This window comes from Lagopus muta, chromosome 9, assembly GCF_023343835.1.
Source record: "Lagopus muta isolate bLagMut1 chromosome 9, bLagMut1 primary, whole genome shotgun sequence".
Taxonomy (NCBI): Eukaryota; Metazoa; Chordata; class Aves; order Galliformes; family Phasianidae; genus Lagopus; species Lagopus muta.
Genome location: NC_064441.1, coordinates 32,243 through 59,540, shown reverse-complemented (window position 1 = coordinate 59,540; position 27,298 = coordinate 32,243). Strand labels below are relative to the sequence as shown.

Below are 27,298 nucleotides of genomic sequence, written 5' to 3'. Positions count from 1 at the left end.
CATTAGCTTTAATTTAGATTTTAAAATGTCTGCTGCAGAATACTATTCTAGTTAGTAGAGAGTTAACTGTTACATTAAAAGCACGTATATATTCTCCTTCTCTTTATCCAGAGATATCCCTATTAACTTTAACCAGAAATACTAGCTGAAACAGTGTAGCTAGATTGCACTAAAACTGAAGGCTTTTGGGATGTGTACTGTTACTATCAGACAGTGTAAAATTACAGCATTACAAAGCAGGTTTTGTAGAGGTTGCCTCAAATGACATTCCACCTAGAAAAAAAAAAAAAGAACACACAATCTGTGAAGAGAAGCATCTGCTACTTAACACCAGTCAGTTGCATCCAGTCCTTTTCACTGAAAACCATATGGCTTTTCTGAAAAACAAAACCAAACCCACCCAACCAGCCAGAAACAAAAAAAACACACCACAAAATAACTGCCCACAAATAGAAGTTGTATTTTCTGCTAACAGTAAGAACAGGTAAAAAAAAAAGCCAAAAAATTTTTTTATTAATTCATCAAAGCTTACAGAGTCCACAGAGTTGTGCATTAAAGGACACATAAGTATTTCATAGGTCAGTGTAGGAATTCAAAACATGACTATTGTAAAGCAGGTAATCTGACATTTTATTTCCCTTCTATCTAAGGTGGAACTGAGTGTAAGGGGGCACCCTGGTTGGAAAATTTTACCTTTTGTCTGCTGAGTCTCCCCATTTTTTTTTTTAAATTTTATTTTTTTAAGTAGCAAGTTTGGTGCTTTTAGCAAATATTCTAGTTCAGACCAAAAGTGTAATGGCACTTACCCTTACTACAGTTAGATAAATTGATAAATAGATAAATAGATAAATACAGTGTTACAGACACGTACACAAGTTTGTAATTTAATCTTTACGTTGTGCAAGACTAGATGCTACCAAAAACTGTAATTTCAAACGGTTCTTACGCAGCAACTGTGTGTGTAAACAGTAACAAAGAAAAAAATGAACAGTACAACATTTAAAACTGAATCTGAAAACAAGCAAGCAAGCGAACAGGATTCTGCAATTCATTTGTTGCTGTTACAGAACACACGTTTTATTACTTCAGCATTTTCAGTATTCATCCTCTTCTTCAGCCTCTGCTTCTACAGAGTCTATCCCAACTTCTTCATAATCTTTTTCAAGGGCAGCCAGATCTTCCCGGGCTTCGGAAAATTCTCCTTCCTCCATTCCTTCCCCAACATACCAATGTACAAAGGCACGTTTGGCATACATCAAATCGAATTTATGGTCGAGACGAGCCCATGCTTCAGCAATGGCAGTGGTATTACTCAGCATACATACAGCTCTCTGCACCTTTGCAAGGTCACCACCTGGCACCACAGTTGGAGGCTGGTAGTTAATGCCCACCTTCAAGAAAACAAGTGAGAACGTCTTTAATTACTGGGAAGCACTGAAGACTTATTTCTGTTAACAACAACAGTAGCCACAACTGTGAACAATTAAATAAAATTATTTTGCGCTTCATCAAAATATTTAACTAAATCCTAAATTCAGGATCTGGTCAAACTGGTCCAGCGTTAGCTACATTGGCCTAGAGGTTATTTTTCCAACAGATCATTAGAGCTTACTGGACTCTACAAAGAACATAAGAATCTAGGTCTTTCCAAGTCCTGAATGCGTGGACAGTAGCTGGAAAGATGGACCTCTTGTCCGGAAGGTGACACTGCCAGTCAACTGAGAACAAGCAGAAGTAGCTGAACAACCTGATATTGATCTAGTAAAAAGGCAACTTACAGGAGCCTATGTTTAAATGAATCACAACGAAAAAAATAGGTTTGCTCTAGTGATAGCAGTCAGGCTCCACATGTCCAGAAACTGATAGCGTCTACCACTTCAAGGTATCTCAAAAACATTGTTGGGAAATTACTGCACTGAATTCAATAACTTAATGTAGTGTTTCTACATTTGCTTGGGGCTTGCCTATATTCCTTCTGTACAAAGCTCCCGAGATTTTTGAAGACTTGCAGTAAAACCTGGCATTGCTTTTCAGTACTACCTGCTTGTAAATTATTTTCAGACACTCAGTACTGCCTGCTCCTATAAAAACCGTGACTGCTATTCTGTAACTTGTTTTAGAATTTTCATCTGAGTTAAAATATCAGGGAATTATATTTAAGAATATAATCTGAAATGTAAGCAGTTCAGTAACAGGAACGTTACAATACAGTACAATGACTGCTACCTCCAAATATCATGTAATTCCTACTATTTCCAAAATCAAGCACTTCAGAAGTTATCAAAGTACCTTGAATCCAGTTGGGCACCAATCCACAAACTGAATGGTACGTTTAGTCTTGATAGTAGCGATAGCTGCGTTAACATCTTTAGGGACAACATCACCTCTGTATAACATGCAGCAGGCCATGTATTTACCATGACGTGGGTCACATTTTACCATCTGGTTGGCTGGTTCAAAGCAAGCATTGGTAATTTCAGCCACGGATAACTGCTCATGGTAGGCTTTTTCAGCAGAGATGATAGGGGCATATGTTACCAAGGGGAAATGGATTCGTGGGTACGGAACAAGGTTAGTTTGAAATTCTGTCAGATCTACATTAAGGGCTCCATCAAAACGTAGTGAAGCTGTGATGGATGAAACAATTTGCGCAATTAGTCGATTTAAATTGGTATAAGTGGGACGTTCTATGTCCAGGTTGCGACGACATATATCATAAGTGGCTTCATTATCTACCATGAATGCGCAGTCTGAATGCTCCAGTGTTGTATGTGTAGTTAAAACTGAATTGTAAGGTTCCACTACAGCAGTAGAAACCTGTGGTGCTGGATAAATTGCAAATTCTAGTTTAGATTTTTTGCCATAGTCAACAGAGAGCCTTTCCATGAGCAGAGATGTAAACCCTGAACCAGTGCCTCCTCCAAAACTGTGAAAGATAAGGAAACCTTGCAGCCCAGTGCACAGATCAGCCTATAATAGGGTGGAAAAAAGCAAGAGAGAAAAAACATATATTTATTATTACCTTTTCCAAAATCATCAACATTAAAATAAACACTCAAAAGCAATTATTTCCTAATCATTTGTTTTAAAAGGTAACTTTTTTCTTGCATATCTTTTACTTAAAACCACCACAGCACACCTTGTTCTGAATATGAGTATTTTCTCATTTGAATGTAGCATTTTCCTTTATGCATTTTTTATCCTACTAAAAGCAAGAGCAGTTGTGCACCACTGTGAAAGGTTATTAGAAATTACAGCAGGCTTGCAGCTTTTAAACTACTATTGTACTCTGTATGGCAGCAAGTGTCAATTTGGTTTGGAAAAAAAGTATTTTTACAACTTCAGATAGGCAATCACTACTTCACTTTGATTCACATCATGCTAAGTGAATTTCTTACATTACACCAGGTTATGGAAACCTAGAAAGACATGTGAAATTACTGAACGTCCAACCAAAATCTGAGTTTCAGGGTACTGGAAATATTTTGAATGACACATAATGGTGCGATTCAGGTTAAAAATAACAAACAAGTGCTTACAGTCTAAAGATTTTATAACGCACTTCTGAGGTATCCTTAAAATATCTTCAAATAATGATGTTCCACATCACAAGAACTTTCAAGTTTTACTGACTGAATTTTTATTTAACTCAAGAGGGGGGAGGCATGGGACCAAGTTCCTGGTTTTTTGTTTTTAATAATCTATGCATAAAATTCTTAAAAACAAACAACTCCCTCCCCCCCCAGAAAAAAAAAAACAACACAAGTGTCATAACAAATTGTAACTATAGGTAGCTCTAGAGCTGTATTTTAAATAAAATTTGTATTTTAAATATTGATCTGCAGCACGAATTCTTACCACTTTGCGCGTGCTGTCTAACACTAGATCAACAATCTCTTTTCCAATGGTGTAATGGCCTCTGGCATAATTATTAGCTGCATCTTCTTTCCCAGTAATGAGCTGCTCAGGGTGGAACAACTGCCTATATGTGCCTGTACGTACTTCATCTACAAGTGAAAAAATACATATTCCAACATAAAATTTATCTGCTGAGTTCTGCATGTGGTGCCTAGGGATGACATACTACGTAAAAGGAAATGTCAAAAACCTACAGACAGCTTCCATGAACAAACGCAGCAAGAAGTTGGTACAACTTCAGTGTCTTTCTTTAGGGGAAAACATCAGATGCTCACAAAGCAGTATTTGCATCCTGGAACATGGAGGCAACTCAAGAGAACTACACTGCAGGCACAGGCATTCTGGATAGCAATTAAATGAAGCTGTGGATGTAGTGCAGTGACTTGGAAAGATTATCCAAAATCTGCAAAGAAGTTTAATGTTTTCCAAACATTACCCATAGACCATCATTTCATCTCTTTCAAATAACACGAACCAAAAATGTCAAAACATCATCCAGCTATACACCTTTCAGAACCCCTAGTGTTTTGAAAACGCACAAAAGTCTGAAAGGAAAGGAGTAGTTTTACATTGAAGATGTGCATCTTGCGTACGTACCGACTACCGTTGGCTCCAGGTCCACAAACACTGCTCTGGGAACATGTTTACCAGCTCCCGTCTCACTGAAGAAAGTGTTAAATGAATCATCTCCGCCTCCAATAGTTTTGTCACTGGGCATGTGACCATCAGGCTGGATCCCGTGTTCAAGACAATACAATTCCCAGCATGCATTGCCAATCTGAACACCAGCCTGACCAACATGGATGGATATGCATTCACGCTGCAAACAAAAAAAAGGACAATGATAACGTGAGATCTGGGGCTATCCATCACTTAGATTTCACTCTCAAAATAACTTGCTATCTGTGGGTTATACTGTAGTGATCTTTCCCTGCTGCATTATTACCTCGGCTGCTTGAGTGACAATTAAAATGACCCAACAGTCTGCTGCTAGCATGAATCTACTCACTGCTGCTGATCTACGCTGTCAGGAAAGGAAGGCAAGAGACAGGCGTGGCTGAACCAGGACCTGCTGGTCAAATGGAAGAACAAGAAGAAAACGTACAGGCAGTGCAAACAGGTACCATGGGAAGACTACAAAGAAGCTGCAAGTCTGTGCAGGGAGGGGGTCAGGAAAGCCAAGGCCCAGATTGGCCTAACTTTGGCAAGGGATACCAAGAAGAACAAGAAAGGCTTCTACAGGTACCTCAAGCAGAAAAGGAAAGTCCAGGAATGCATACCATGCCTAGTGACACAGGCGATCTGGTAACAACAGACAAGGAGAAGGCTGAGGTACTTAACAACTGCTTTGCTTCAATCTTCTCTGATAACTGCTCGCCAAACAGCCCTCAAATGTTTGGTTTAGCAGGAGGGAACTGGGGAAGCAACGTCCCTCCCACTGTAAGCAAAGATCACGTTTTTGACCACCTGAGGAACCTGAACATCTGCCAGTTTATGAGTCCCGATGAAATGCATCCCAGAGTCCTTAGGGAATTAGCTGATGTAGTCACCAAGCCACTCTCCATGACATCTGGAAAGTCCTGGCAATCAGTCTCTGGTGACTGGAAAAAGTCAACAGCACACCCACTTCTAAGAAGGATAATATGATGACCCTCAAAACTACCAACCCATCAGTCTCACCTCTGTGAGCTAAGGCACATGGAAGGCAGGGAGAACCAGCACGGCTTCACCAAGGCCAAATCCTGCTTGACCAACCTAGCAGCCTTTTATGGCAGTGTCACTGCATCAATGGACAACAGAAGAGCCACATGTATTTCCAATTTGGAGAGAAGGATGTTGTGGGGTATTGTGTCAGAGTCCTTCAATCACAGTCCTTAAATATATGGAAATATATGAAAATATATATGAAATATATGGATTTGATGAGTGGACTGTTCAATGGATGAAGAACTGGCTGCAGAATCAAGTCCAGAGAGCAGTGGCCAATGGCTCAGTGTCCGGATGAAGATCGGTGACAAGCAGCGTCCCCCAGGGATCAGTGCTGGGACTGGTACTCTTTGATACCACCTTCATCAGCAACATCAAAAGTGGGGTCAAGTGCACCCTCAGCAAGTTTGCTAATGACACCAAGCTGTGGGCTGCAGTTGACACACCAGAGGAACAGGATGCCATCCAGAGGGACCTAAGCAGGCTTGAGCAGTGGGTACAGGCGAACTTCACAAAGTAAAACACATTTAGGTTGGATAGAAGGAAACAGTTTTTTACAGCAAGCATGGCAAAGCACTGGAACAGGCTGCCTAGAGTTGTGGTTGATGCCTCATTCCTGGAGACTTACAAGGCAAGGTGGGATCAAGCCCTGGGCAATCTAATCTAGCTGTGCTTTTCCCTAATCATTGCCGGGGAGTTTGACCAGATGACCAACTGTAAAGATTCTAGGATTTAATGTTGAGAATGTTGGAGGATCTTAGATACCACGCGGTCACACAGGATGAATGCAGTATCATCATTCCTTACCACAGAGCACATATATCCTGTGTATAATATTCCGTTTAGTCTCTTTTTCACCTTTCTTTGGTTTTAGAAGCCTTCTTTATATAATAACCCTCTATTTCCTTGATCTGTTGACAATAATGTACTGAGTAATGTTGCAAGAATCTTTTCTGCACAAGACCTCTAAGTATGTTTTCCTTTACAATAAGCACATAACTAGTGCCAGGCAATCCACTCATATTTGGGTTCCGCTACTAAATTATCTGGGTGAGGAAGCATGGCACTTACGTTTAAATCACTCAAAACCCCAATTTTGTTTTACATCTGAGACTGAAACTCTTATTCTAGCTTATTATTATATACTATACATATATTATATACTATTACTGTGTATTTAGCTGATCTAGGAAAACACAGAGGTAGAGAGCGTCTTTAAAGCTTCATCAAAACTCTCATCTTCAACTACATGTTTGAATTCCATGTTTGAAGCCCCCAGTCGTTTTAGGCACCACAAGAAATGCCGCCGCCGATGCGGTAGGCGTTCTTGTCCCTCAACCGTCGTCCTTCGCACTGCAAAGCCGGTTTCGTTGCTTTTCCACCTGTTTTGTCTCATTTACCACCAGACAACTTCTACACACCACCTCCCTCGAACTCTCAGTTCTCATGTTAATTTCTCCACTCCCACACACGGCCTTACGCCACCGCAGGGCCGCAAGCGGCAGCGCTCCGCGAGCTCCGCCGCAGCACAGGTAACTCTCGACTCCCCAAACCCGCCGCGGCAAAAGCCATCCCAGGTTCCCTTCCTCTCCCCAACCCGAGTTCCCACTCCCACCATGGCGCCTCGTTAGGCTCAGGAGCCTCGACTGCACGGCACTCCACCGGAACACGTCCGCAGCCGAAGAGACGCAACGGCCGTCAGGTAACGGTCCGGAGAGCCCTTGCGCGCTGCTTTCCCATTGGCTGTCACCCGGGCCAGAGGCGAACGGCGGCCACCGATTCGCCAGTGCGCTCTTCTCCTCACGTGGGGTGCTAACTGCCGCATGCTCGGTTGGTGGCGTGACTGAAGCGTTGGGGAGTTCCCGCGCAATTTGGGTCTGTGGAGAGAGCGTGTGGCGGGGCCGTGCGCGGCGCGGGTGCTGATGTCCTGTTTCCGCGCAGAACACGAGCGGTGGTTCTAGTCCAAAGTAACTTTTCTGAAGGGGTTACAGAACTCAATATTTCGTTTCCTTTTTTTTAATTCTCTATGAGATTTCAGTTGTTCCAATGCAACTTCTGTGTAGTTTTTTTTTTTTCCACGAGATTTTTCATAATTTGCAATCAATTGCATTTAAAACTACATCTGTAGCAGTAGACTGAGGCTAATGCCTGGCTCCTGCCATTGTTTCCTGAAGGAAAAGCAGTTTGTACCTGCATGTGGAAGCTGTTATTTTCTGTCCGATGGTCTTTTCTGAGCTGTACTCAAGAGCCCAGCAGTAGGGTCTTTACAGTTTTAAATTTCTGTTGTTTTTTTACAAGGCAATCTGTAGTGTTATGGAAGATTTAGCTAAGGGAGATCTTGGCAATATTTGCCTCCGTTTGCACGTGATTTAAATTTCAATGCATGCAATTAAATGCAATTACTGCACGGGCTGTGAGTTTGGCTGGATTACTGACAGCTCTTTAGAACCAAACAGTTCAGCTTGAAGGGAACCACAGTGACCACAGAGCTCTGCTGCCCAAAACCCACCCAAACAAATGAACAAAAATACACACAAAAAAACCCACCCACAAACAGAATTGTATTGCCTGCTAACAAGAACTGGTAAAAGGTAAGACACAGAAATTTCTGTTATTTCATTTAAGCTAGTGGAGTGATGTTAATTAATGTTAAGTGTTGGCCTATCCCAATCTGATGCATTTCTAATTGCCACCATTATAATCTCATTAAAAACAATTAGCTTGTTAAGCTGTTCACTTTTAAATTTCTCTTGAGGTGTTGCTCTCTTTTTCTTTAGGTGGGGATGAATGACTATTTTAGAGGCGAATTATTGAAGACTTTTGCTATCTTGTCTTTACGTTCCTGCCTAACATTACTACAAAAATTATATGGCTGACTTTATAATATAAATTATAATATAACTGATAGATTTGAATGTGTTCATCTCTTCCTGTTACTCTCTTTATGCATGCTCTATGGTCTATACCTGGTCTATGACCAGGTATTCAGCCTCTTGTGTGTGTTCATCAAGAGAAAATTACAATAAAATTCCCATGAAAAATTAGAAAAATAAGGGCTGACTCATTGCTTGCCTCAGATGATTAATCAGTGGTTCAGGCCGTGATTCAGCAGTCCCTGTACAGTAGCTCTGGATACTCTCATAAAACAGTCACTGAAAGGGTAAGTGCAAAGATTATGCTTTTTGTTCCATGAATAGAAAGTAATGGATATATTTTTTTCTGTACACGAGCATATTCTGAAAACATCCAGCTCCTCATGAAAACAAACACTTTTGCTAGATATAAAGCTTATTATATTTAAAAAAAAAAAACCAAAACCCATGCTGCTGTGGTGGTTTTTTTTTTTATTGTCCCCCCCCTCCCTCCCCCCCCCCCCCACTGGTTGTAGTTGTTAAGAGCTTGATTCTTGATATGGTCTTGGCCTTCATAAAATGATTTTTTTTTTTTTTTAATTTAGTTAGGGAATAATGTGGAATCTACAGCTATTAATTTTAAACTTCTCAGGAGCTATACTTCGTGTGTGTGTATATATGTGTGTGTGTGTGTGTGTGTGTATCTTATGTCAGCAAACAGGGGCATTTTGGCAACTAGAAATATACACTAAATTCCATTACCTCCTTAGAAATCCATAATGATTCCTTGCATTTCTTCTTATATTTTAAGAAATAGTGAGTTAACTGAAGGAATCCAAAATATGTGGCTTAACAAGCTGATGCACTTTTATGGAGCTAGTTTCTTAGCCTCGAGGAAAACATGCTGTGATGCTTTGAGTTTGGTAGACAAAGAATTAACAAGACATGGGCAGTGGAATAATGTGCCCTGGTAGCTGGTTACAGTCCTGGAAGTCTGACAAAAAAGCAGGAAAGCAGAGGTACAACCAAATGAATTGTCAGGTTTTTGCATAGTTTATGTAAAACAAACTTTCAGGTTTAGATGTAAGCTGGAGAAACAATTCCTGACTACGAATGAGAGATTTAACTTTGTTTCCTTTTTCAAGCTAAAATTCCATTGGCAAGGGACCCATTTCAACGGCTAGCCAAGCTACATCACTGCTTGTTTTAAAAAATAATGTATATTTTGCAGAGTGGCTGAGTTAAAAAATGATTATGAAACTAACCACCAGTATTGTTTTCTCTTAACTAGATGATGGTTCAGTGTTCCAAAGCCAAATAAAAAACTTAACTGAGTTAGTGGCAAGTTGTACAGTGACTTGAGTTTCTGAGTTTCTCGGTGGTGCTTTTTTTTAATTTTTTTTTTTTTTTTTTTTTTTTGCTTTTCACAAGGTATAAGCAGGCTGTGGCTATTGTTCTTTCTTGGAGTGTAGCATGGTCTGCAAGTGAGGTTTTGCAATCATGAACTTTATCATTATTTATCATATTTATCATTATTTATCATTATTTATCATTAGCTTCTGAATTATCATTTTGAGTATAGCAGTGATTCAGTTATTACACTGACTACAAACTTCACAAAAAAGTCTTTGTATCAAATTATACTGATGGGGTGATTTAAAGAGGCCTGTACAGTTCTGCTAATGCTGCCTGTTAATTATGGAGAAAATAATGGCAGAAAATGACAATGTTAATTTATTGAACATTATAATGTGAGTCAAGGGTTAGTGTAATTTTTTTTTTTTCCCCAGTTTTAATTATTTACTAACTATACTTGTTAATCTGAAACATACAGGTTTTATCTTATTCAGCATCTTATCTTCTTGAATGTAATAAAACTTACATGCTAAACCAAATTTTCAGGTTGGTGTAGTCTCATGCTTTTTACACTTACAGTTGTCTGCAACTGAAAGTCAAAGAACCTGCTGATTCGCTAGTAAGTGTACAGAACAAAACTAAGACTGTTCAGCTGACCTCAAGAGTACTTTTAAGTTACCCAGAGAATATTTGTGAGCATGCCAAACTTCAGTATTTGTACTTGCTGGGTAAAGTATATTTTGTAACTGTAGATTGTAATTACTAACTCTTCCTGCTTCCAAACAACTTCGAATTTAAAAAAAAAAAAAAAAGTGGTTAGTTGTAACATTATGACTGAGAGTTCAAATGCTATTAACTTTTAAATAGCTGTAAGTTACTTTGACCTGGACCTCCTTTTTACCATTTTTTTGCTGAACAATGACCAGGACCTCAATTAACTCTCACATGCAGATCATATCTTCTCCTTACCAGCAAACAGTAGCAGGTTGTTAATTGTTTATCTCCAGGATTAAAGCTAAACAACCCTTACTAGCTTCCTGCCAAAATCCTCCTTTATAAAGATATAAGAAAATACATGTCTCTGGACTGATACAGATTACAGGTACCACACTGAACGCTAAGTAGTTCGGTTCTGTTTACACTTGTAGCTAAAGGATGGATCTGAACTAATGGCAAACAGCAGCCACCCTCTCTTCAGAAGGCTGTTACTGTGAGTTTTGTCTTGTACTTTTACTACTTTTCTCTGTCTCAAAATACAACACGTGGCATGATGGTGGCAATGCACACAAGGAAGAGAGAGTTTTCCTAACCCGTGTAGGTACAGCTACTTCATCTTTACTTGCCAAGATAGCATCACTACTCCTTGTTTTAAAAACAGTATCACATTACAGATTGTTCTTCAGTAACCAAAATACAGATTCTCTTAGCTCCATTCTGCAGGTACTTCTTCCAGCAGCAACCTGGCACTTGATTACATACTCCATTAAAAATTACAGAACTAGAAGCTGGACAGTTGTTAATGATAGCTAGAATGGAATGAACAAAGTTGGGTTATTTTGGATTGCTCCAAAGATCTCTTTTTTATTTTCTCAAGAGTTTACAAAAAAACCAGAAAAGCATGACAAGTTTTTATTTTTGCATGAAGATTTCAAGTAACAGAAAAACTCAGTTTACTAAGCCTGAAGAATACAGAACTGAACAAATGCATTCTGCCATGCTGTAGGCACTATGTGTAAAAACCTGGTCAAAACATCAGTGCAATTGTGACTAGAAGATCAAAGCAGTGCTATTACTGTTATCTCTCACTAATGGTAAAGCAGAATGGCAATCATTTTGTGTATGAGCAATCTCACAAATCACATTTTAGACCTAAAATAGCAAGCAAAGGAGTCATTGCTAATCACCTTAATGAGCTAAGGTGCAAACCCAGTTTCAATGAATACATTGAGCCAGCTGATCACAACATAAGGAAAATGTAGTTGAAAACCCTTTTTTTTTTTTAGTTACTAGGCAGTTATAATTGGCCCAAGGAATTCTGCTTCCTAGCTCTTGCTTTATCTGTAGCACTGCAGAGGCCTTCAGCCAAGAATTTTTTCCATCAAGCTACTCGCAAGCATAATCGTCCATCATCTACAGCCTTTCCTAGCTGTTAGTTCTGGAACAAGTCCTTGTAGTGCCAGTGTTTGAAAATGGCACTTCTACTGAAGGTAGGAGTCCAGTTTCTTCTTGATGTTATCAAAAGAATCCACTCCCATATAGTCAGCTTGGCCTTGTTCCCACCGAGCCTTGCGTTCTTCTGAAGATATGGTTGGTAATACTGGTGGTGGTGGTGCCGATACCGACATATGGGACACTGCCTCTGTAACCTCTGCCTAAAATAAAAGGCAGAGTAAAAAATACAGACAGATTTTGCATACTTTAAGCAAGCAACAGGCCACATAAGAGGGCAACCAAGTAGATGTTCTCATGCATAGCACCAAGCATCACCAACAAGCAGGGACTGTACAGCTTTCCTAGCAAAATAAAGCAGAGTAACAAATCATTCAAGGAAAGAGGTGGGGGAGGGAGGGTCAGGGGTTTAGTTCTTCATACCTCTCTACAAAAGCCACAAGAGAAAGCCAGAGTATAGATCAAGCCTGATAGCTGCAAACAGTTCATTAGAAAAAGTTTAAAAGAGATAGAGCACATCTCCAAAGTTCTGTAACTTCAGGCTGAGAAGGATTAAAAACTTGAATCAGTCACTGTACTAATCTGACACTAAAGTTTGCAGACATACTACTGAATTCTGTTTAAGAACTAAAATAAGAAGCATTATTTTGGTTTTGCAAGTATCAAGATTTATTACTGCAAATCTATTTAAGTAGCCTATTCTCTAATTATTGCAGGCCTACCTAGGTAGGTTGTACCATGCAAGACTGCAAGTGTATGTATACTGCATGCTCAACTGGGGGTTCTCATGTTTGAATAGCTGCAGCACATTAAGGATGAGTTTACTGAAGTTACTACACTGTCATTTCTGGTGCATCACTCTGCACTTAATTTTAAGCATAGCAATCAACTATGCTCAAGACCACTTAATATTCTTCTAATCTGTATTATTCTTTATTCCAGAAATGAAAGAAGAAAAAAACCAAGAATCTCTGCATCTCACTAACTAATCCACACCCATGCTTTCAGTTGCACAGGAGGGGAAACAAGTGAGATCACACAAAGTCTATTCTGTTTGCATAGGTAGTTTCCACAGGAATATTAAGATACATACCAGGTTTGCACTTGTGGTATTTTCTTCATCAACTTCTTTCTGTTCTAGTAAGGGTAAAATATTAACTGTATAGGTATCCCACCACATGTTGAGGAATTCTGGGTGAACAATTTTAGGGTCATTGATATTGCCTTCTACACTTTTTGTTCTGGAGTCATACGTATAGTTCCATGGCTTTGTGCTTCCCAGAAAATGCACCACTTTAGTACTTGAACCAAATCTGTTGGAAAGAGAAAGTCAGAGCCCATAATTTGGAAGTATCTAGAAAACAAGTGCTTTGACTATCAGACAAGAAAAATTAACCTGTGTTTTTGTAAGTATCCAGAAAATAGAAACAGGAATATATTTAGGAGACTAAACACTAAAGGTAGGATTGTCAATGCCTACTGGGGCTGAAAGCATCACTACTTAAAACGCAAACAATTCTACATTACACAGGTCAGAATACAGCTTAAACCTAATGAACTATTTAAGTACTTACAGCCAACTCTTTAGGTAGTGATGATCACAGCTCAGGAGACAGCAGTCTCAAGCAGCCACTGCAATCAGAACTAGTTTTAAAAGTGAAAGAAAGTCTACTGCAAAGTCAGTGATCCAGCTAGCTAAGCATTACAAGCATTATATAGTCAATGTATTAGAGAAACCCTAAATCTTTCCATAGAAGGGAACACCAGAAGGGCCTTCTACAAGAAGGCTGCCTCTGCAAAATAAAGCCTTTTATAATCAAGGCATTTCAGAACTTCTGATCTCACTGCAAAGTCTTGCTAGAAAGCCAACCATTACTTATTTTAATAACAAAAAATAGGATTTAGTAAGTTTCTTGAGCTATCTTAACTTCCATTTCAAAATAGGCATCAAGCTTTGTTCCAACTGTTACCACTATGTTCTTTTTGCATTATGAATATTAATATTAATGAGAATATTAATATTAATAATAATATTAATGAGATCTATCTCCTGCAGTAAAGAACATAAATATTCAGTGAGCATAATGGATGTCAATGGGTACCATTATTTCCCCATATGGAGCAATTCAATTCCATACCTTTGCTTCATCCGCACTTCCATATCTGACACCATTCAGTCAGACTGCCCCTCTGCTACCACATGTCACATGGCAATAAAAATCTAATGGAACACTGGTTCAGCCTCTACTGCTGCACCACCGACATCCACCTCTGGTGTCATGGGCCAAAATAAAATTGCAGGCATTACTTTCAGGGGAACCCTCATCTAATTCCAGAAATAGAGTTTACCTTGAGTCAGTTTTGGGAATTCTCTAGTAACAGCAACTGTTTGTGTCAAGTCAGGATTTCCTTTAAGAAGGATAATACCAAACAGCTTTGTCTAATAACTTTTTAATTAAGCATATTCTGGTCATCTTGACTAGGATTTGGATATTTGAGTTCTTCTACATAGAGCCTGCACAGGTAAATTTCAAATACTTGAAAATATACAAAACAAAGCAATATGCATTGCTACTGTGAAATACTTGACTATTCCCAATGTTTCAAACACAGCTGATTCTGAATGAAAACCCATGCACATGTGAAACTGTCTAGAATTGCAATAATTGCAAGCAAACAACCTGCCAGGAGGAGGTCATTTCCCAAGCTCTAACCTTAAAACCCACATGTCAAGATTCAGCTTAGTAGGGCTACCTCAGTTATTAGTTGTGACACCACTATCTAGTTTTCTTCATCTTAGGCTACTGTCACTCTGAAGAAACTTGTCATTGTTTAAAATCAAGGCTACTTGAAGTTTTGTGTTACACTGTTTCTGCAAATGAAGTGTATTCTTAGTATTTCTTCCACTGAAGACATGCGCAAGAAATGACAGATGCCAGACTTCCAGGATATCCTCAGTATCTGCTTTCTAGATGCAGTACTTTCTTTGATATTTAAGCTGAACTGTTAGAAAGCTTTGCGTCTACACTTGTCAGAGCAACTAATCTTTCTTTCCTCATCTCTCATAAAAGTCAATGTTTTGAAGTTAGACACCATTTGTCCTAAGTTGGCAGTTTCCACTGGAGAAGGGATTACCGATACCTGCTGTGAAATTTAGTCTTGCTGTACAATGCTACAAATGCTACTCTGCTATTGATATCAGTACATTTAAATTTCAGTCTATGTCAACTGATGATTACTGAGTAACTGCTGATCTAACCAAGAGCAGTTGTTCCACCTGCTAAAAAGAATGTTCTACTTAAAAGGGCTGTCCTTCCAGCGTAATAGTTTCTGAAGGTCTCCTGAGTTCAGCTAGGCAACTGATTGAATCAGTTATACAGAATCTTTGTCAGGAGCACCCAGTTCAATAAGTCCATTCTGGTGACAAGATCATTTGTAAATTTAAGGTTATGCGACTACGAAGCAAGCAGCCATGAAAAGAACACATTTTTACAATAGATGTTAGCTTATCAAATGTTACTGAACTACTTAGTCATTCTCAGGCTTGCATGTATTTCTTTAAATAAGTACTCCACTTTTAGCATGACAGTATTTCAGATGCTGTTCTGATCACAAGACATAGTTTGATCTTGAGCCAGCAAAGTCCTGCTTATGCTAGCTGCTGCTTTAGACACTAATAGCTTCATGTCATTGAAAGATCAGATTGTTTTCATGCAATTGGTACTTCCCCCCTCCCCAGCATTCACAGCTCTTAATGAATATGGGTTTGGGTGTAACATTACAGCTTGCTTTTCCTGCTGTCCCCTTTCCTTCTGTCTGTTTTAGCAGTGACCTTGCCACCACCAGAGTATTTACTCGCAAGCCTAATTTACTACTGTTAAGGAAGAGTCAGCTTCTTCCTTATGCTGGAAGTATACAATAATATATTGTCTTTGTTCCCTTTTACTATTGGGGAACTCAGATCTAGAAAGAATCTTGGGTGAGAATTCTAGCTCTATGCAAGTCTTTTTTCACTATGTTTAAGTGAACGTTTGATAAGAGTATTTAACAACTGGTAGTTAATCTAAGTAATTTGAGTGATTAAGGCAAATTATCTAGACAGGAACAATATCAACAATTACATGTTGATGCTCAGCTTAAGATGACTCAAGAGCTATTGTCTTTGGCTAGAGCTCTAACAAGCAGCATCCAGTATTGGAGCTCTGATTCTCCCTTCTGCAGGTGAGCTGTTAAACATGCTTACTCTGAATCCATGTTAACGTTACACTGGGAGTCAGTGATTTAAGTTACCAGTACAGTTTACAATGCTCATCTTTCATCAAATGATGATTCATTTAATTACTAGAAATTCAGCTTTTTTTTTTTTAAAGGGTAGAACCATACACAGTATATTAAATCACAACAGTGGACTCCATTTAGAAAAACCTTTCAAGTTCACATCGTTCGTTACGTTACAAGACATTAGTTTATATATGCTCTAAAAATCTTCTTAGAATTTTGAACTTACGCTTTAAATGCTGGAAGGTAAGAGTATACAGAAGTGCTGCTCAAATTATAAATAAATGGTAGATGTTTGTTCATATCTGTTGTTGCCCAGCTGCTGAAGAAGGTGTTTAATAACCCCTGGTCTGCACCTGAAAGAGAATGCATTAGTAGGCGACAAGCATTATTCAAATGCTTTAGAATCTTCTCAATCTACTCCACCAATCCTTCCTAATTAAGGAGCTGATAATGTAGTTTGTCAGGTACAGTAGGCATTCGGCAGAGAGCACTACAGTTTGTTTGTAAACAATCCTGTAAGCCTTGCAGTCTTTGAAAATTTGAAAACAATGCAAACAATGAAAAAGGTAGTGTGTGAGGTTACTTTTCTTACCTAAAAGACCATGAGTTGCTCACAAACCCTGCCATTCAGTCTTTTGCAGTGCAGCTTCAAGCAATGTAAGGCAGCAGAAAAAAGGATTTGACAACTGTGTCCTGTAGATCTTTAGGAAAGCTCTAGTTCAGATGTTCAAGTGACCACCATTAGTTTTATTATTTATGCTTACAGACACATGACCAAGGCCTTGGGGCTGGACTCAAGGTATCAGTGGTCTTTTAGACCTGCAACCTCAGGCATACGTAGCTACATTGTAATCTGGCAAGGAAAGCACATTCTGTCTCGGTGACAGCACTAATAAAACTGAAATCCATGCAATAGAAGTTCCTAGCTCTGCCATATAAAGCCACCAATTAACCCTTACGTGAGGACAGCCATGTACATCATGACCAAAGGTACAGTGTTGGAATGGCTCACCTATCAGTTTGCAAGCAGAAGTTGTAATGAAGTCAGAGAGTTTGAAGTTGTTTGGTATGCCAGTAGTAGGGTAGTTAAAAATATAGCTCCTGCCCCAAAGTAGGTCACTTGACAAGGAGCCACTGAGAAGTAAAAACTACATATTTACTGCAGGGAATATACTTAGATTAAGTATATTCAACAATTTCAGCTGTACTTTCTCTCACAAATCAAACTTGTGAGGGATTTTTCAGTCTCATTTGCTGTTTTCACCTATAACTGCATTCACAAGTAGCACTGCTAAACAGCAGAAACATAGCAAAACACATAAATAAAACATAAAACATATACCATCCCTTAATCTTTTATTTCCTGAAGCACTCAGTTTCTGCTGACTCAGGAAAAGATGATTTTGTTTTGCTTTTTTTTTTTTTTAATTGCCTACAATTAAGTACAGGGTAGTACTAAAGTTTACATCCGCAGTGTAGTTTGAGAAAAATCTGCTTTTTGATATTAAAATATCTATATTGATCATGCACTTAGACTTACAGGAGATACAGTGACAAACAAGTTCTAAGTGTCCTGTTACAGCAATCAATATATGTGAAGATTGGAGAGCAAGACACTGCCTACAGACTCAGATCAGTAATTTCAAACCTTTGACTTTCCTCTCAACCCCTAAAGATGCAAAGCACTTTTGAACAAGTTCCCTATTGCAAGAGAGCAAAGTCAAAGGAACTGGAGAAGTTCCCTGGTCTTTACTCAGTTATATAACATTTAAACTTCTGATTTAGCATATGCATTCATAACACTAGGTTCTAAACCAAACTAAGTCTTGGTGGCCCTCTCAGAAGAGGTAGCTTGTGACTAAAGGGTAGCAACAGTGTATTTAACTTACTCTACCTGACTTGTTCCACACACTCAGCTTTTTTTTTTTTTTCAGTTTGCATGCATTTGTGCCAAAGCAGCCACTGAAATCAAAGTTTAGCTGTCCTAGCTCAGACTTCAGCGGTAGTCTTCTACAAATCGGCCCTTAAACATAAGGTAAGAGAGTCAGGCAGTATTTATATTCTCCACATATCTACAGGTAGTTCTGCTGCATGTCTTTTTATGAAAAAACAACTGTTTCAGATCCCAGAGTGAAAAGTCAGACTATTCTGCAGTAATATCAGTTGTTAAGGTATCAATACTATCAGAACTCTTTTAAAACCAGACTTTTTCCTCCACTAGTTCCTTATTCTCTGTTTGAGTTTCACTTTTCTGGATAAAGCAGTTGTTCTCTGTAAGTAGCTGTCATTCTACTATTCTTAGACTAAAGTATTATACATAAGAGCCATCTGTCTGCTGTAGTTTATAACCACAAAATACATTAGAAGGTATTATATTTCCTAGTTCATACTCCTGCAGATAGGGTGTATAAAGCTTGATTTCAGTAACTTGTAGATTATGAAATTTGCATTCCTGTGCCCTGTTAAGGCCAATGACTTCTCAGATTTTCACTTATAAGAAGTTTCCTATAAACTTTTACTAATGTCTAAGTCAATTGAAATTTAAATACTCTTTCTCCCCAAGTTCACAAGCTCAACACATCTTACACAAGTACTAATAGTCTCCACCATCTCATTACTCAGGTAAAACCTGAATAAGTTCAACAGCCAAATAATAAATTACAATTCTAAAAGATGGCAAATGATTAACCCATTTTTCCACTAAGAGCTATAACAACTGCTGCATGTAGACAACATCAAGGATGTTACATCATTACGTGGCTCTAGCTCTGAAGTCAAAAAGAACATTGTAGAAGCAGCTGTACTCTCTTAAATGACAAGGGCCTTACACCTAGAAGATGGCAATTACTAGGAGTCGAGCACAAGGCTCAGAGAAGACAAATCTCATATGTACCTGGAACTCTTCAGTCATCTTCCTCTTTTTTAAATGCAACAATTCAGTACCATCTTACAGCTCTTGGCACACAGAACCATAGAATGGCTTGGATTGGAAGGGACCCCAAGGATCATCAAATTCCAACCCCCCGCCACAAAAAGAAGGGCCACCAACCTCCCGATCTAGTGCTAGACCATGCTGCCCAGGGCCCCATCCAGCCTGGTCTTGAACACCTCCAGGGACAAGACCTGGAGCACCCACAGCCTCTCTGGGCAGCCTGATCCAGCACCTTATCACTCTCTATGAAGAACTTCCCCTTGACATCCAATCTAAAACTTCCCTCATTGAGCTTAAAACCATTCCCCCTTGTCCTTGCACTATCTACTCAAGTAAAAGGTTTATTCCCAACATTCAGAAGACCAATTTACCTCCAATGTGTGAAAGCACTCCTAGAGCTATCAATTACTGCCTTGTTAGTCATGAGGCACAGACAGATCCCTTTGTTACAGCACTAATTTTCACTAGGTTATTCACACTAAGCATCCAGCTGAGACCTATGCTCTCTAGGAGACTGCACATAGGAACCCATGAGTTAACAAATAATTCTGTGAAGTAGGAGTGACATCTAGAATTTTTATCCCTTACAAGTACAATTTAACAGTCTTATTATACAGTTTTCTGCAGCACTTTTTGTAAAACTTTATTTCATGCCATAGTAGATAGATAATTAAATTTAGCAACTGAGACAAGTCTGGTTTTTTAGAAGCCTTTAACTACAACAGACTTCAAGGAATATGTGCATTTACTGCAATGGTTATAGATTGCCAAGACTAACAGGACATCAGAAGTTGGATTTTCAAGCTTAAATTTGGTACAGTGACTAATCGTTAATGACCTACATCTATAATGGTCAGCAGCTGATGCTACGCACACCATACTGGGGAAAAATCTGGTCACCATCCTATAAAGATAAGAAGCTATCACATGCATATCAAGAGACTCTCACATCTTCAAGTATGTTAAGATTCTCTGAAGCTATACTCAGGTTGTTCAGTACTACATTTTTTTATCAATTTCAGTTCGCACAGCCTTGAGCACCAGAGACCTCAGAAGAGCTGAATTTAAAGTATAGTACTGCTGTTCAATTTGTTCATGCATTTACAGTACTGCTACATGTCAAAGCTTAGTGTTCTGTGATTCTGCATTGCTAATGCTTATAGAAGCTACTCTCCTTTGTCATTCCAGGAAATCTGAAGAAAGTAGTTCTATTATATATTGGAATATTCATCCTTTACTATGATAATGCGATTTTGTGCAATTACATTGGAGTTCAGAATTCCATCATACACAACCCCTATGAAACATATCTAGTTCCTGTGCCATCCCAACCACCATTACTATTTTGGTCTAACTTATATTGGAATACAAATTAATACATACCATCAAAGCTGCCTTTCTCTGTGGCAAACTGTAACAGCTGATTGTATGTTTCAATGGAAGGTCGGTAAACAAAAACTCCAGAATTAAAACAATCAGGCCAGCCTGGATCTGGTGCTGCAGACAACTCTTCTCTCTCAAAAAGCTCATCGATATTTGACAAAACCTAGTTGCAGGGGGGGCAAAAAATTGCTTTCTGGTTTCTAGGGTAGGAACTGGGGGTATCTTTTTTAATGGATTTTTGACATCCATCTTAAGACATGAAAGAAAATTCTCATATTGATGCTTGTCTTATGGAAGATGATACTTTATGGAGATAGTGCCCACAGACTACATGTTAAAGGGAGTCATTTAGGAATAAGTGTATGTACATTTTTAGATAGTTAGTCTAAACAGCAAAAATAGCTCCATTATCCCTCCTTCCCCTCAAAAGGAATAAAACACCACCAAAAAAAGTAATAATCCAACCAACCAACAACCCTCATATCATGTCTCCTGGTATCTCTTTGTGACACGGCCACTTACCATTGTGTCTGCATCCATGAAAACACATTTTGAAAACTGTGTCAGTTCCCAGCAGTGAAGCTTAGTTAACGTGATACCCAGCTCAGGTCTTCTCAGTAATGCTAAATGTGCTGAGTCCCCGCTATCCAGGATGTCTACCAAAATGACTTCATCAAATACTTTCTGTAGTATGTTCCTGTGGAGAGATAAGTTGCCAAGATTTATGTGGTTCCAGTATTAGACTACTTAACAGATTCCATGAACAGAAGTAAAGCAACAGGGAACCTGTGAGTATTTCTTAAGCCATCAGAAAATTGACTGCACATGTGGGAATCCATAACCTTGCATGTCAGTCTCAAGGTTTCTATTTGTAACAAAGAACTAGCTGAACTCTAATCAGTTGAAAAGGAAGTTATGCAATAACACCATTCTGAATATGTGACCACTAGAGCCATGTGATTAGACCCACTTGGAAAAATGTCTTTATCCAAAAAGCTTTAAGAGCTCACTTAATTGTGGCTCTGCGTACAGTAGCATTTTTGCCTAGTATCATGTTTGCCTTGAGGTTGATTCTTAAGTTTTCAGGAAGCATATGATTTCTTTCCCCAGGACAGATAGCCAAGCTTTGCTTTGCCATCACTGCTTAATTCAATAGAAGTTTACACAGCTTAAAAATTTGAAGCATCTGTAAAGCAATTACCTATTCTATATAGCATCTGGAACGCTACACAATTATGAGTACAATCTGAGACACAGAGCTTGTAAATGAGTTTTAGAACTCTGCTTTGCAAGATGTCTTTACATTGACAGTTTAGTATAGACAGCTACATCTGAATTTAAGGTGCAAGTTGTAGAGAGTATGAAACTCAAGCTCCACTTACATAACCAGAAAGACAGGTATTGGTTGCTAAAGGTGTTATAATATAAGTCACAGTACTGTGTTGCACTAATACAGTATGCACACCTGTGCAATTCATTGTGAAGCCTTGAAATCACTTAAGTTAGAACAGATATACCCCTGTTTTTATAATGACAAGGCTATTCAGCTGTCACAGAACTCTCCAGAGATTCACTCCATTTATTACTGAGCTATTATTCTCTTTATCAGTGGTCCTTTCAGAAGTTCCTCATGTAGGAAATACTGATCGTACAGCAAGTTACTGCTCATGCAACCTGCCATCCCAGCCCTTACACATGGAAAAAGTATTATATCAGTTCCATGCTGAGACTAGTTTCTAGTGAGCTTGTAAAAAGTAGCTGTCTTAATTTATCTTACCATGGTTAGACTCAAATGCCTCTTGTTTTGCTGATTTATCACACTTGATGCTACTCTTGTTCTACTCATTCTCTCATGATAGAATTTCATCTGAAGCATCTGCTAGATTTCAAGAATGTTGCAATGGCACAATCTAGAATGCTTCTGTGAGATAAGTAGATACTAATTCCCCACTACCACACACATGTGTATACTGCTACTGAAGGCCTGGGCAACGCTGTGTTGTCAGACAATCCTAAGGACTACAAAAGAGCAAAGATCCAGTTAGAATATTAAGTCAAATTATAGTGCTCTAACTATTGAGTATTTTTTAACCTATCATACAAGAAAAGTCACAAAACTTTCAAGTCTGAATCCCTCACAGAATTCCAGATACTTTAGACTAATTCTCCTAAGCTTAGTTAAATTTTCAGAGTTTTGGAAAGTTACTATCAAGAAATCTAACTTTCTTCAACCTTCATATCAGCAGAAGCTGTGGCAGTTTGACATATTTAAGCAACCTTACCTCATTGGATCAGAAACCTGAGGAGTTATGAGTGCAGTCAGCTTCCTCGTTGTTCCAGACTGTTGCAAGGATGAACCAAGTACAAGTGCTCCTTTCACATAGGAATCATTTGTGGCTAGAGTCACAAAAGACTGGTCTAGAAGAAATTAACTCGGTCAAAGTTGCACAATCCACTACTTTATTCTGAGTTAAATACACTAGAAATCTAGTATTGTTAGATAGCCATGTTGAAAGATCTTTAAGACACCCCCTTTAAACCTACCCATAAGGTAAAATGAAGAACGTTACTATTGCATAGCTATACTTACTATTAGTAACTTGACACTTGCAAAAATAGAGTAAAAAAATTAAAGACTACTGCAAGGTAAAGCCAGTTCTAGTTTTCCTACAGGTTAAGTATGACATCCCAACATTAGAGAGGATCTAAAAGGTCTGGAGAGATTTATTTAGCTAATTACATGCTGTTTTTAAGCTAAACAGTATTGGAGTCAGTACGCTTGCATTTTTTTCTAAAGTTACTAACAGTACAGCTTCATAAAGCTACACTGGGTTCAGCTCTGAACCTGAAGGTAGTTAGATTTTTTTTTTTTTCATTTTCAAATGAAAGTAAACTTTGATTTAGATCATGGACAGTTTTATTGAAGATGAGTTGTTCAGCAAGAAATGGTTGCAGCTGTTTAACAAGAAAGCAAGATTTAAATGGGAAGCATCTAGTAATATGCTTAGCAATCACTTTTGCTCACAAGAGAAGTAGAGCTAGATTGTTACTATCAAGTATATAATCTGTTACTTCAACAGTATTTTAAAAATATGCACCCCCTTGTTGTATGTTCACTGAGGCCATATAATGCAAATTTTTGCCAAGATAGGACTGACACAGACCAACGCGACTTCTAAACCCATTCAGTTCACCACCAGCTGTTATTACATAGTAGCCCTTTACAAGCTACAACTCCTTATGAAGAAGCATACTTTTCTCCCAAAAAATCATTTCTGACATTACAAGCAAAATATTTTCTTGCAAAGAATTTCAAAAACTGGTTTTGACATTAAAAGTTCATTTGGAAAATAACTCCTCTTTACAAAGGTTGATTAGATGAAGACGGAGAGCGAAAGCTCTAGGCACCCTGTAGCCTAAAATCAAGCATAGTACTAAGACTTAAACACTGACTGCTCTGTTTTCAGAAAGATTGCTTTTAGGGACAAGTGCTCACATCATGAGATAAGTCACGTTTTCACTAGTATCTTTTTAAATTACTGCCATCTGAATTGCTGGCAACAAACTCACATGATAATTGCCTATAAGCACAGCAAACTTGGTTTACAAACTCTAGAGGGTTTTGTTGCTGGCATGTACTTCTCTTAGCAGCACAACCAACCAGTCCCAAGAAACAGATTATGGCAGTCAATTACAAAATTTAAGAAAGCTTCTAAAAATACCGGAAATCAATACTCTTTTTTCCATTTCACTTAATCTGTAGTAGTTCATATAATTCAGCAAATCCAAAGAACAATCTGCAGCCTCTTGAGAGCTTTGAAGCTTTACAAACAGCAAGTGTGTAAAATCTTAACTGGTATATACACTCTTCTAACAGGGATCCATGTTTATTACTGAATTTGCACACTGCTTCCCAGCTACTCAATAAATATCCATTTGCCACTGTATACTGATAGAGAACTCACTACAAGTCCAGCACAGCCAAAGTATAATTATATGCCAGCAACATTTAGCTGAATTATTTCCCCCTTCCAGCAGGGTAAGACATTCTTGCTACTGACAAACTAGACTTTTTGTTTAACTTTTAGCTTTCATAAACCTAAAAAAAAAATATATCTACTGGTTAGGCAGCTTGCATGACACACACAAAGGTTTTAGTGAAAATAAAATCAATTTAACAGAGAAGTAAGAGTTAGAAATTCCCCATTATATCTCAACTGCAGGAGGATGAACTACAACTGCCTGACAGAAGAATATTCACAACTTTTAGAGCACTGAAAATCAGTGAAAATATACTATATTTAAGACTTTGAAAACTATTTCATACCTTCTCTGAAGTACATTGATAGTACAAGTATGTTCATGCATTACACACAAAACCACAGGCAATCATCTAGGCAAGACCAGTTAGTGTTTAAAATGAAAGTTAAATCTGCAAGAGATTAGCCCACTTATCCTAACACAAAAGTTTCTCGTGTGTATAGGTTACGCTCTCACTGGAGTCATCATTATCCCTAAAATATAGTTAGTTCTTAGCATAGCTGCAACACAACGTGAGTTACATGCATGCCTTCCTAATTATGTAGTTACAACAGCGCCCAGGAACAAGCTTCTACAAAAGAGTCTTGGCACTGCTCCCCTCCCCACACATGTAAGAGAGCACTCTGGAAGCCCAAGCTACGATCAGCCTTCATGGGACAGCACGCAGCAGCGGACTGCTGTCTACCCCACGTGTTCTGTACCTGACTTGCGAGCTTTTAACTTGTTTTGGATACGAACTCCGACACACCCAGCGTTCTCACCTCTGTTTGCCTGTTCTCCCCCTCTTTGTTATAACCTCTCGGTCCTGAGTGCAAGATTCTCAAAGGCAAGAGCATCTGAACGAGATGCGCACGGGGAAGTGAGGAGCAATGCCCTACAGCCTTCCCGATGTGAGAGAGGAATCGGCACTGCTGGCAGCTCCACCAGAAGAGTCAGAGAAATCTGACAGAAAGCAAGGCCGGCACACTCGCAGCGCAGCCGGCACGCTCGGAAGTTACGCACTGCCTGCCGCGTTTCAGGAACGGGGCTGCGCGTTCTCCGCAAGCTGCCGCACTCCGGCCGGGAGCTCCCCACGCCCCCTCGCTTCTCAGACCGCATCCCTCCAGCCAGCAGCGAGGCCTCGGAGCCGAGAGGGCGGCGCGGAGCGGGGCAGCGGCAGAAGCGTCCTCCCGGCCCGCAAGATCCCCGTCCCCACTCCTCGGGCAGCCCCAGACCGCACCGGCTGCAGCATCAGCTCGCGGCGCCTCTGCATCCTAGCGCGGATCAGGCCGAGGTCAGCAGCCCGCAGCTGGCAGGGTCGGCCACCTAAAAATAGGAACCGGCGCGGCCCGCCCCAACCCCGCGACGCGGCCGGGACGCGGCTGAGGAGCGCGCCGACCCCACAGCCCCGGCCCGCGCCGCCCCCGGCCCTCATGGGTCGCAGCGCGACTGTTGCGCGCCCGCGGGAGGTGTGGCCGCGCTCACTGACCTGCCATAGTACCGGCTCCACGGAGCAGCTCAAACAAACGCAACAAACCCACTCCGCGACCTACCCTGCGGCCACCCCTAATATAGGGGCGGGGCCGCGCGCGAGACGTCTGCGGCCGGTGGGCGGAGCCCCAGGCGTCTCCAGTGTTGCGGGGGGGGGGGGGGGGGGGGGGGGGGGGGTGTCCGCCATGACCGGCTGCGGCGGCGGCACGTCGCTCGTGCTCTGGTTTCGGCACGCACGTGCGGGGTCGGCGGTGACCGCCTTCAGGATGGCGTGCGGAGCGATCCTCGTGCCTTCTCTTGGTGTTCTGTTGGCCGAGCTGTCCTTGAAAGCACTCCGCTGTGCGGACGGAGGTGACACCAAAGGCTTGGGCGGCGCTGCAGGCTGCCTGAACGTTACTGATGCCGTTGACAGCTCTCCCTCCCCCAGGGCAGCGTGTGTCAGCGGGAAGGCTGTGTATTTATTTCATACCTGGGGTTCCATCCTTGCAGAAATGTAAGCTGTACCTCTTTGGTAGGTAATGGAGAGTACAGTCTCCTGTGTCTGCTAAATTTTCATCTTTAGGAAGAAAGGGCTATCTACAATAGTTCTGTGTCTCCTGAGGACATCAGAACTTCATATCCATGTGCATGGCCTTGCCAGTGCCATCGCCTCTTACCAGCTGGCAGCACTCCACCTAATGCAGACCATGATACCCACATCTTTGCACAAGGGCATGGTGCAAACTGTGCATCAACAGAATCCCAAGGTCCTCTCCTGTAATCTGTTGCTCATGGCGGGGATGTGTCTCAGCTCTATCACTCAATACTTCGAGGGAAACCTGTCAGGAACAGGATTCCTTTCTAACCTGAAGCGGCTGACAGTTTGTCGTGCGTGGATTTAAAAACTAAACAAATCCTCAAGTGCAAGCTGATGAAAAGTCCCACCTCTTGCAAATTTCCCAGATTTGGGTGATTATGTTTGAGGTGAAACAGTTTTTGTAAACCCTTCCTCAAAAGCAAATTGCTTGCCTTAATAAACGCTAAAATCAGGGAAACATTCCTTGACCACTATAGTGGAAATGCTGAGTCATGGCCTGAACCACTGAGCACCTGGTGGAAGGCAGGGCCAACCCAGTGCACCTGAGCGACTGGAAGGGGTACAGCCAGGATCCATCCCCTCCCAGACCTCATTTAAGGGCTGGCAGTGGAG

The 27,298-nt window shown here is 40.1% G+C and overlaps 2 protein-coding genes across 4 annotated transcripts; both read right to left on the bottom strand.

The window, feature by feature from the left end:
* Window positions 1-310: 310 nt before the first annotated feature.
* On the bottom strand, window positions 311-7,603 carry LOC125697691 (tubulin alpha-3 chain-like). Its single transcript, XM_048955202.1, has 5 exons — window positions 7,241-7,603; window positions 4,516-4,738; window positions 3,859-4,007; window positions 2,290-2,970; window positions 311-1,391 (listed from the first exon to the last, which is right to left on the bottom strand). Exons 1-5 carry the CDS (start codon window positions 7,241-7,243, stop codon window positions 1,095-1,097), a joined length of 1,353 nt encoding a protein of 450 aa, XP_048811159.1. The 5' UTR covers window positions 7,244-7,603; the 3' UTR covers window positions 311-1,094.
* Window positions 7,604-11,146: 3,543 nt separating this feature from the next.
* GYG1 (glycogenin 1) lies at window positions 11,147-26,214 on the bottom strand. Of its 3 annotated transcripts, XM_048955065.1 has the most exons (8): window positions 26,108-26,214; window positions 22,881-23,016; window positions 21,121-21,295; window positions 20,599-20,761; window positions 16,510-16,636; window positions 13,096-13,315; window positions 12,426-12,476; window positions 11,147-12,205 (listed from the first exon to the last, which is right to left on the bottom strand). In XM_048955065.1, exons 1-8 carry the CDS (start codon window positions 26,112-26,114, stop codon window positions 12,032-12,034), a joined length of 1,053 nt encoding a protein of 350 aa, XP_048811022.1. In that variant the 5' UTR covers window positions 26,115-26,214; the 3' UTR covers window positions 11,147-12,031. The 3 variants fall into 3 exon arrangements, with proteins under 3 accessions (XP_048811022.1, XP_048811019.1, XP_048811020.1); XM_048955062.1 differs by lacking the exon at window positions 12,426-12,476; XM_048955063.1 differs by lacking the exon at window positions 12,426-12,476 and having other exon boundaries at window positions 22,881-23,011; window positions 26,108-26,203.
* Window positions 26,215-27,298: the final 1,084 nt, after the last annotated feature.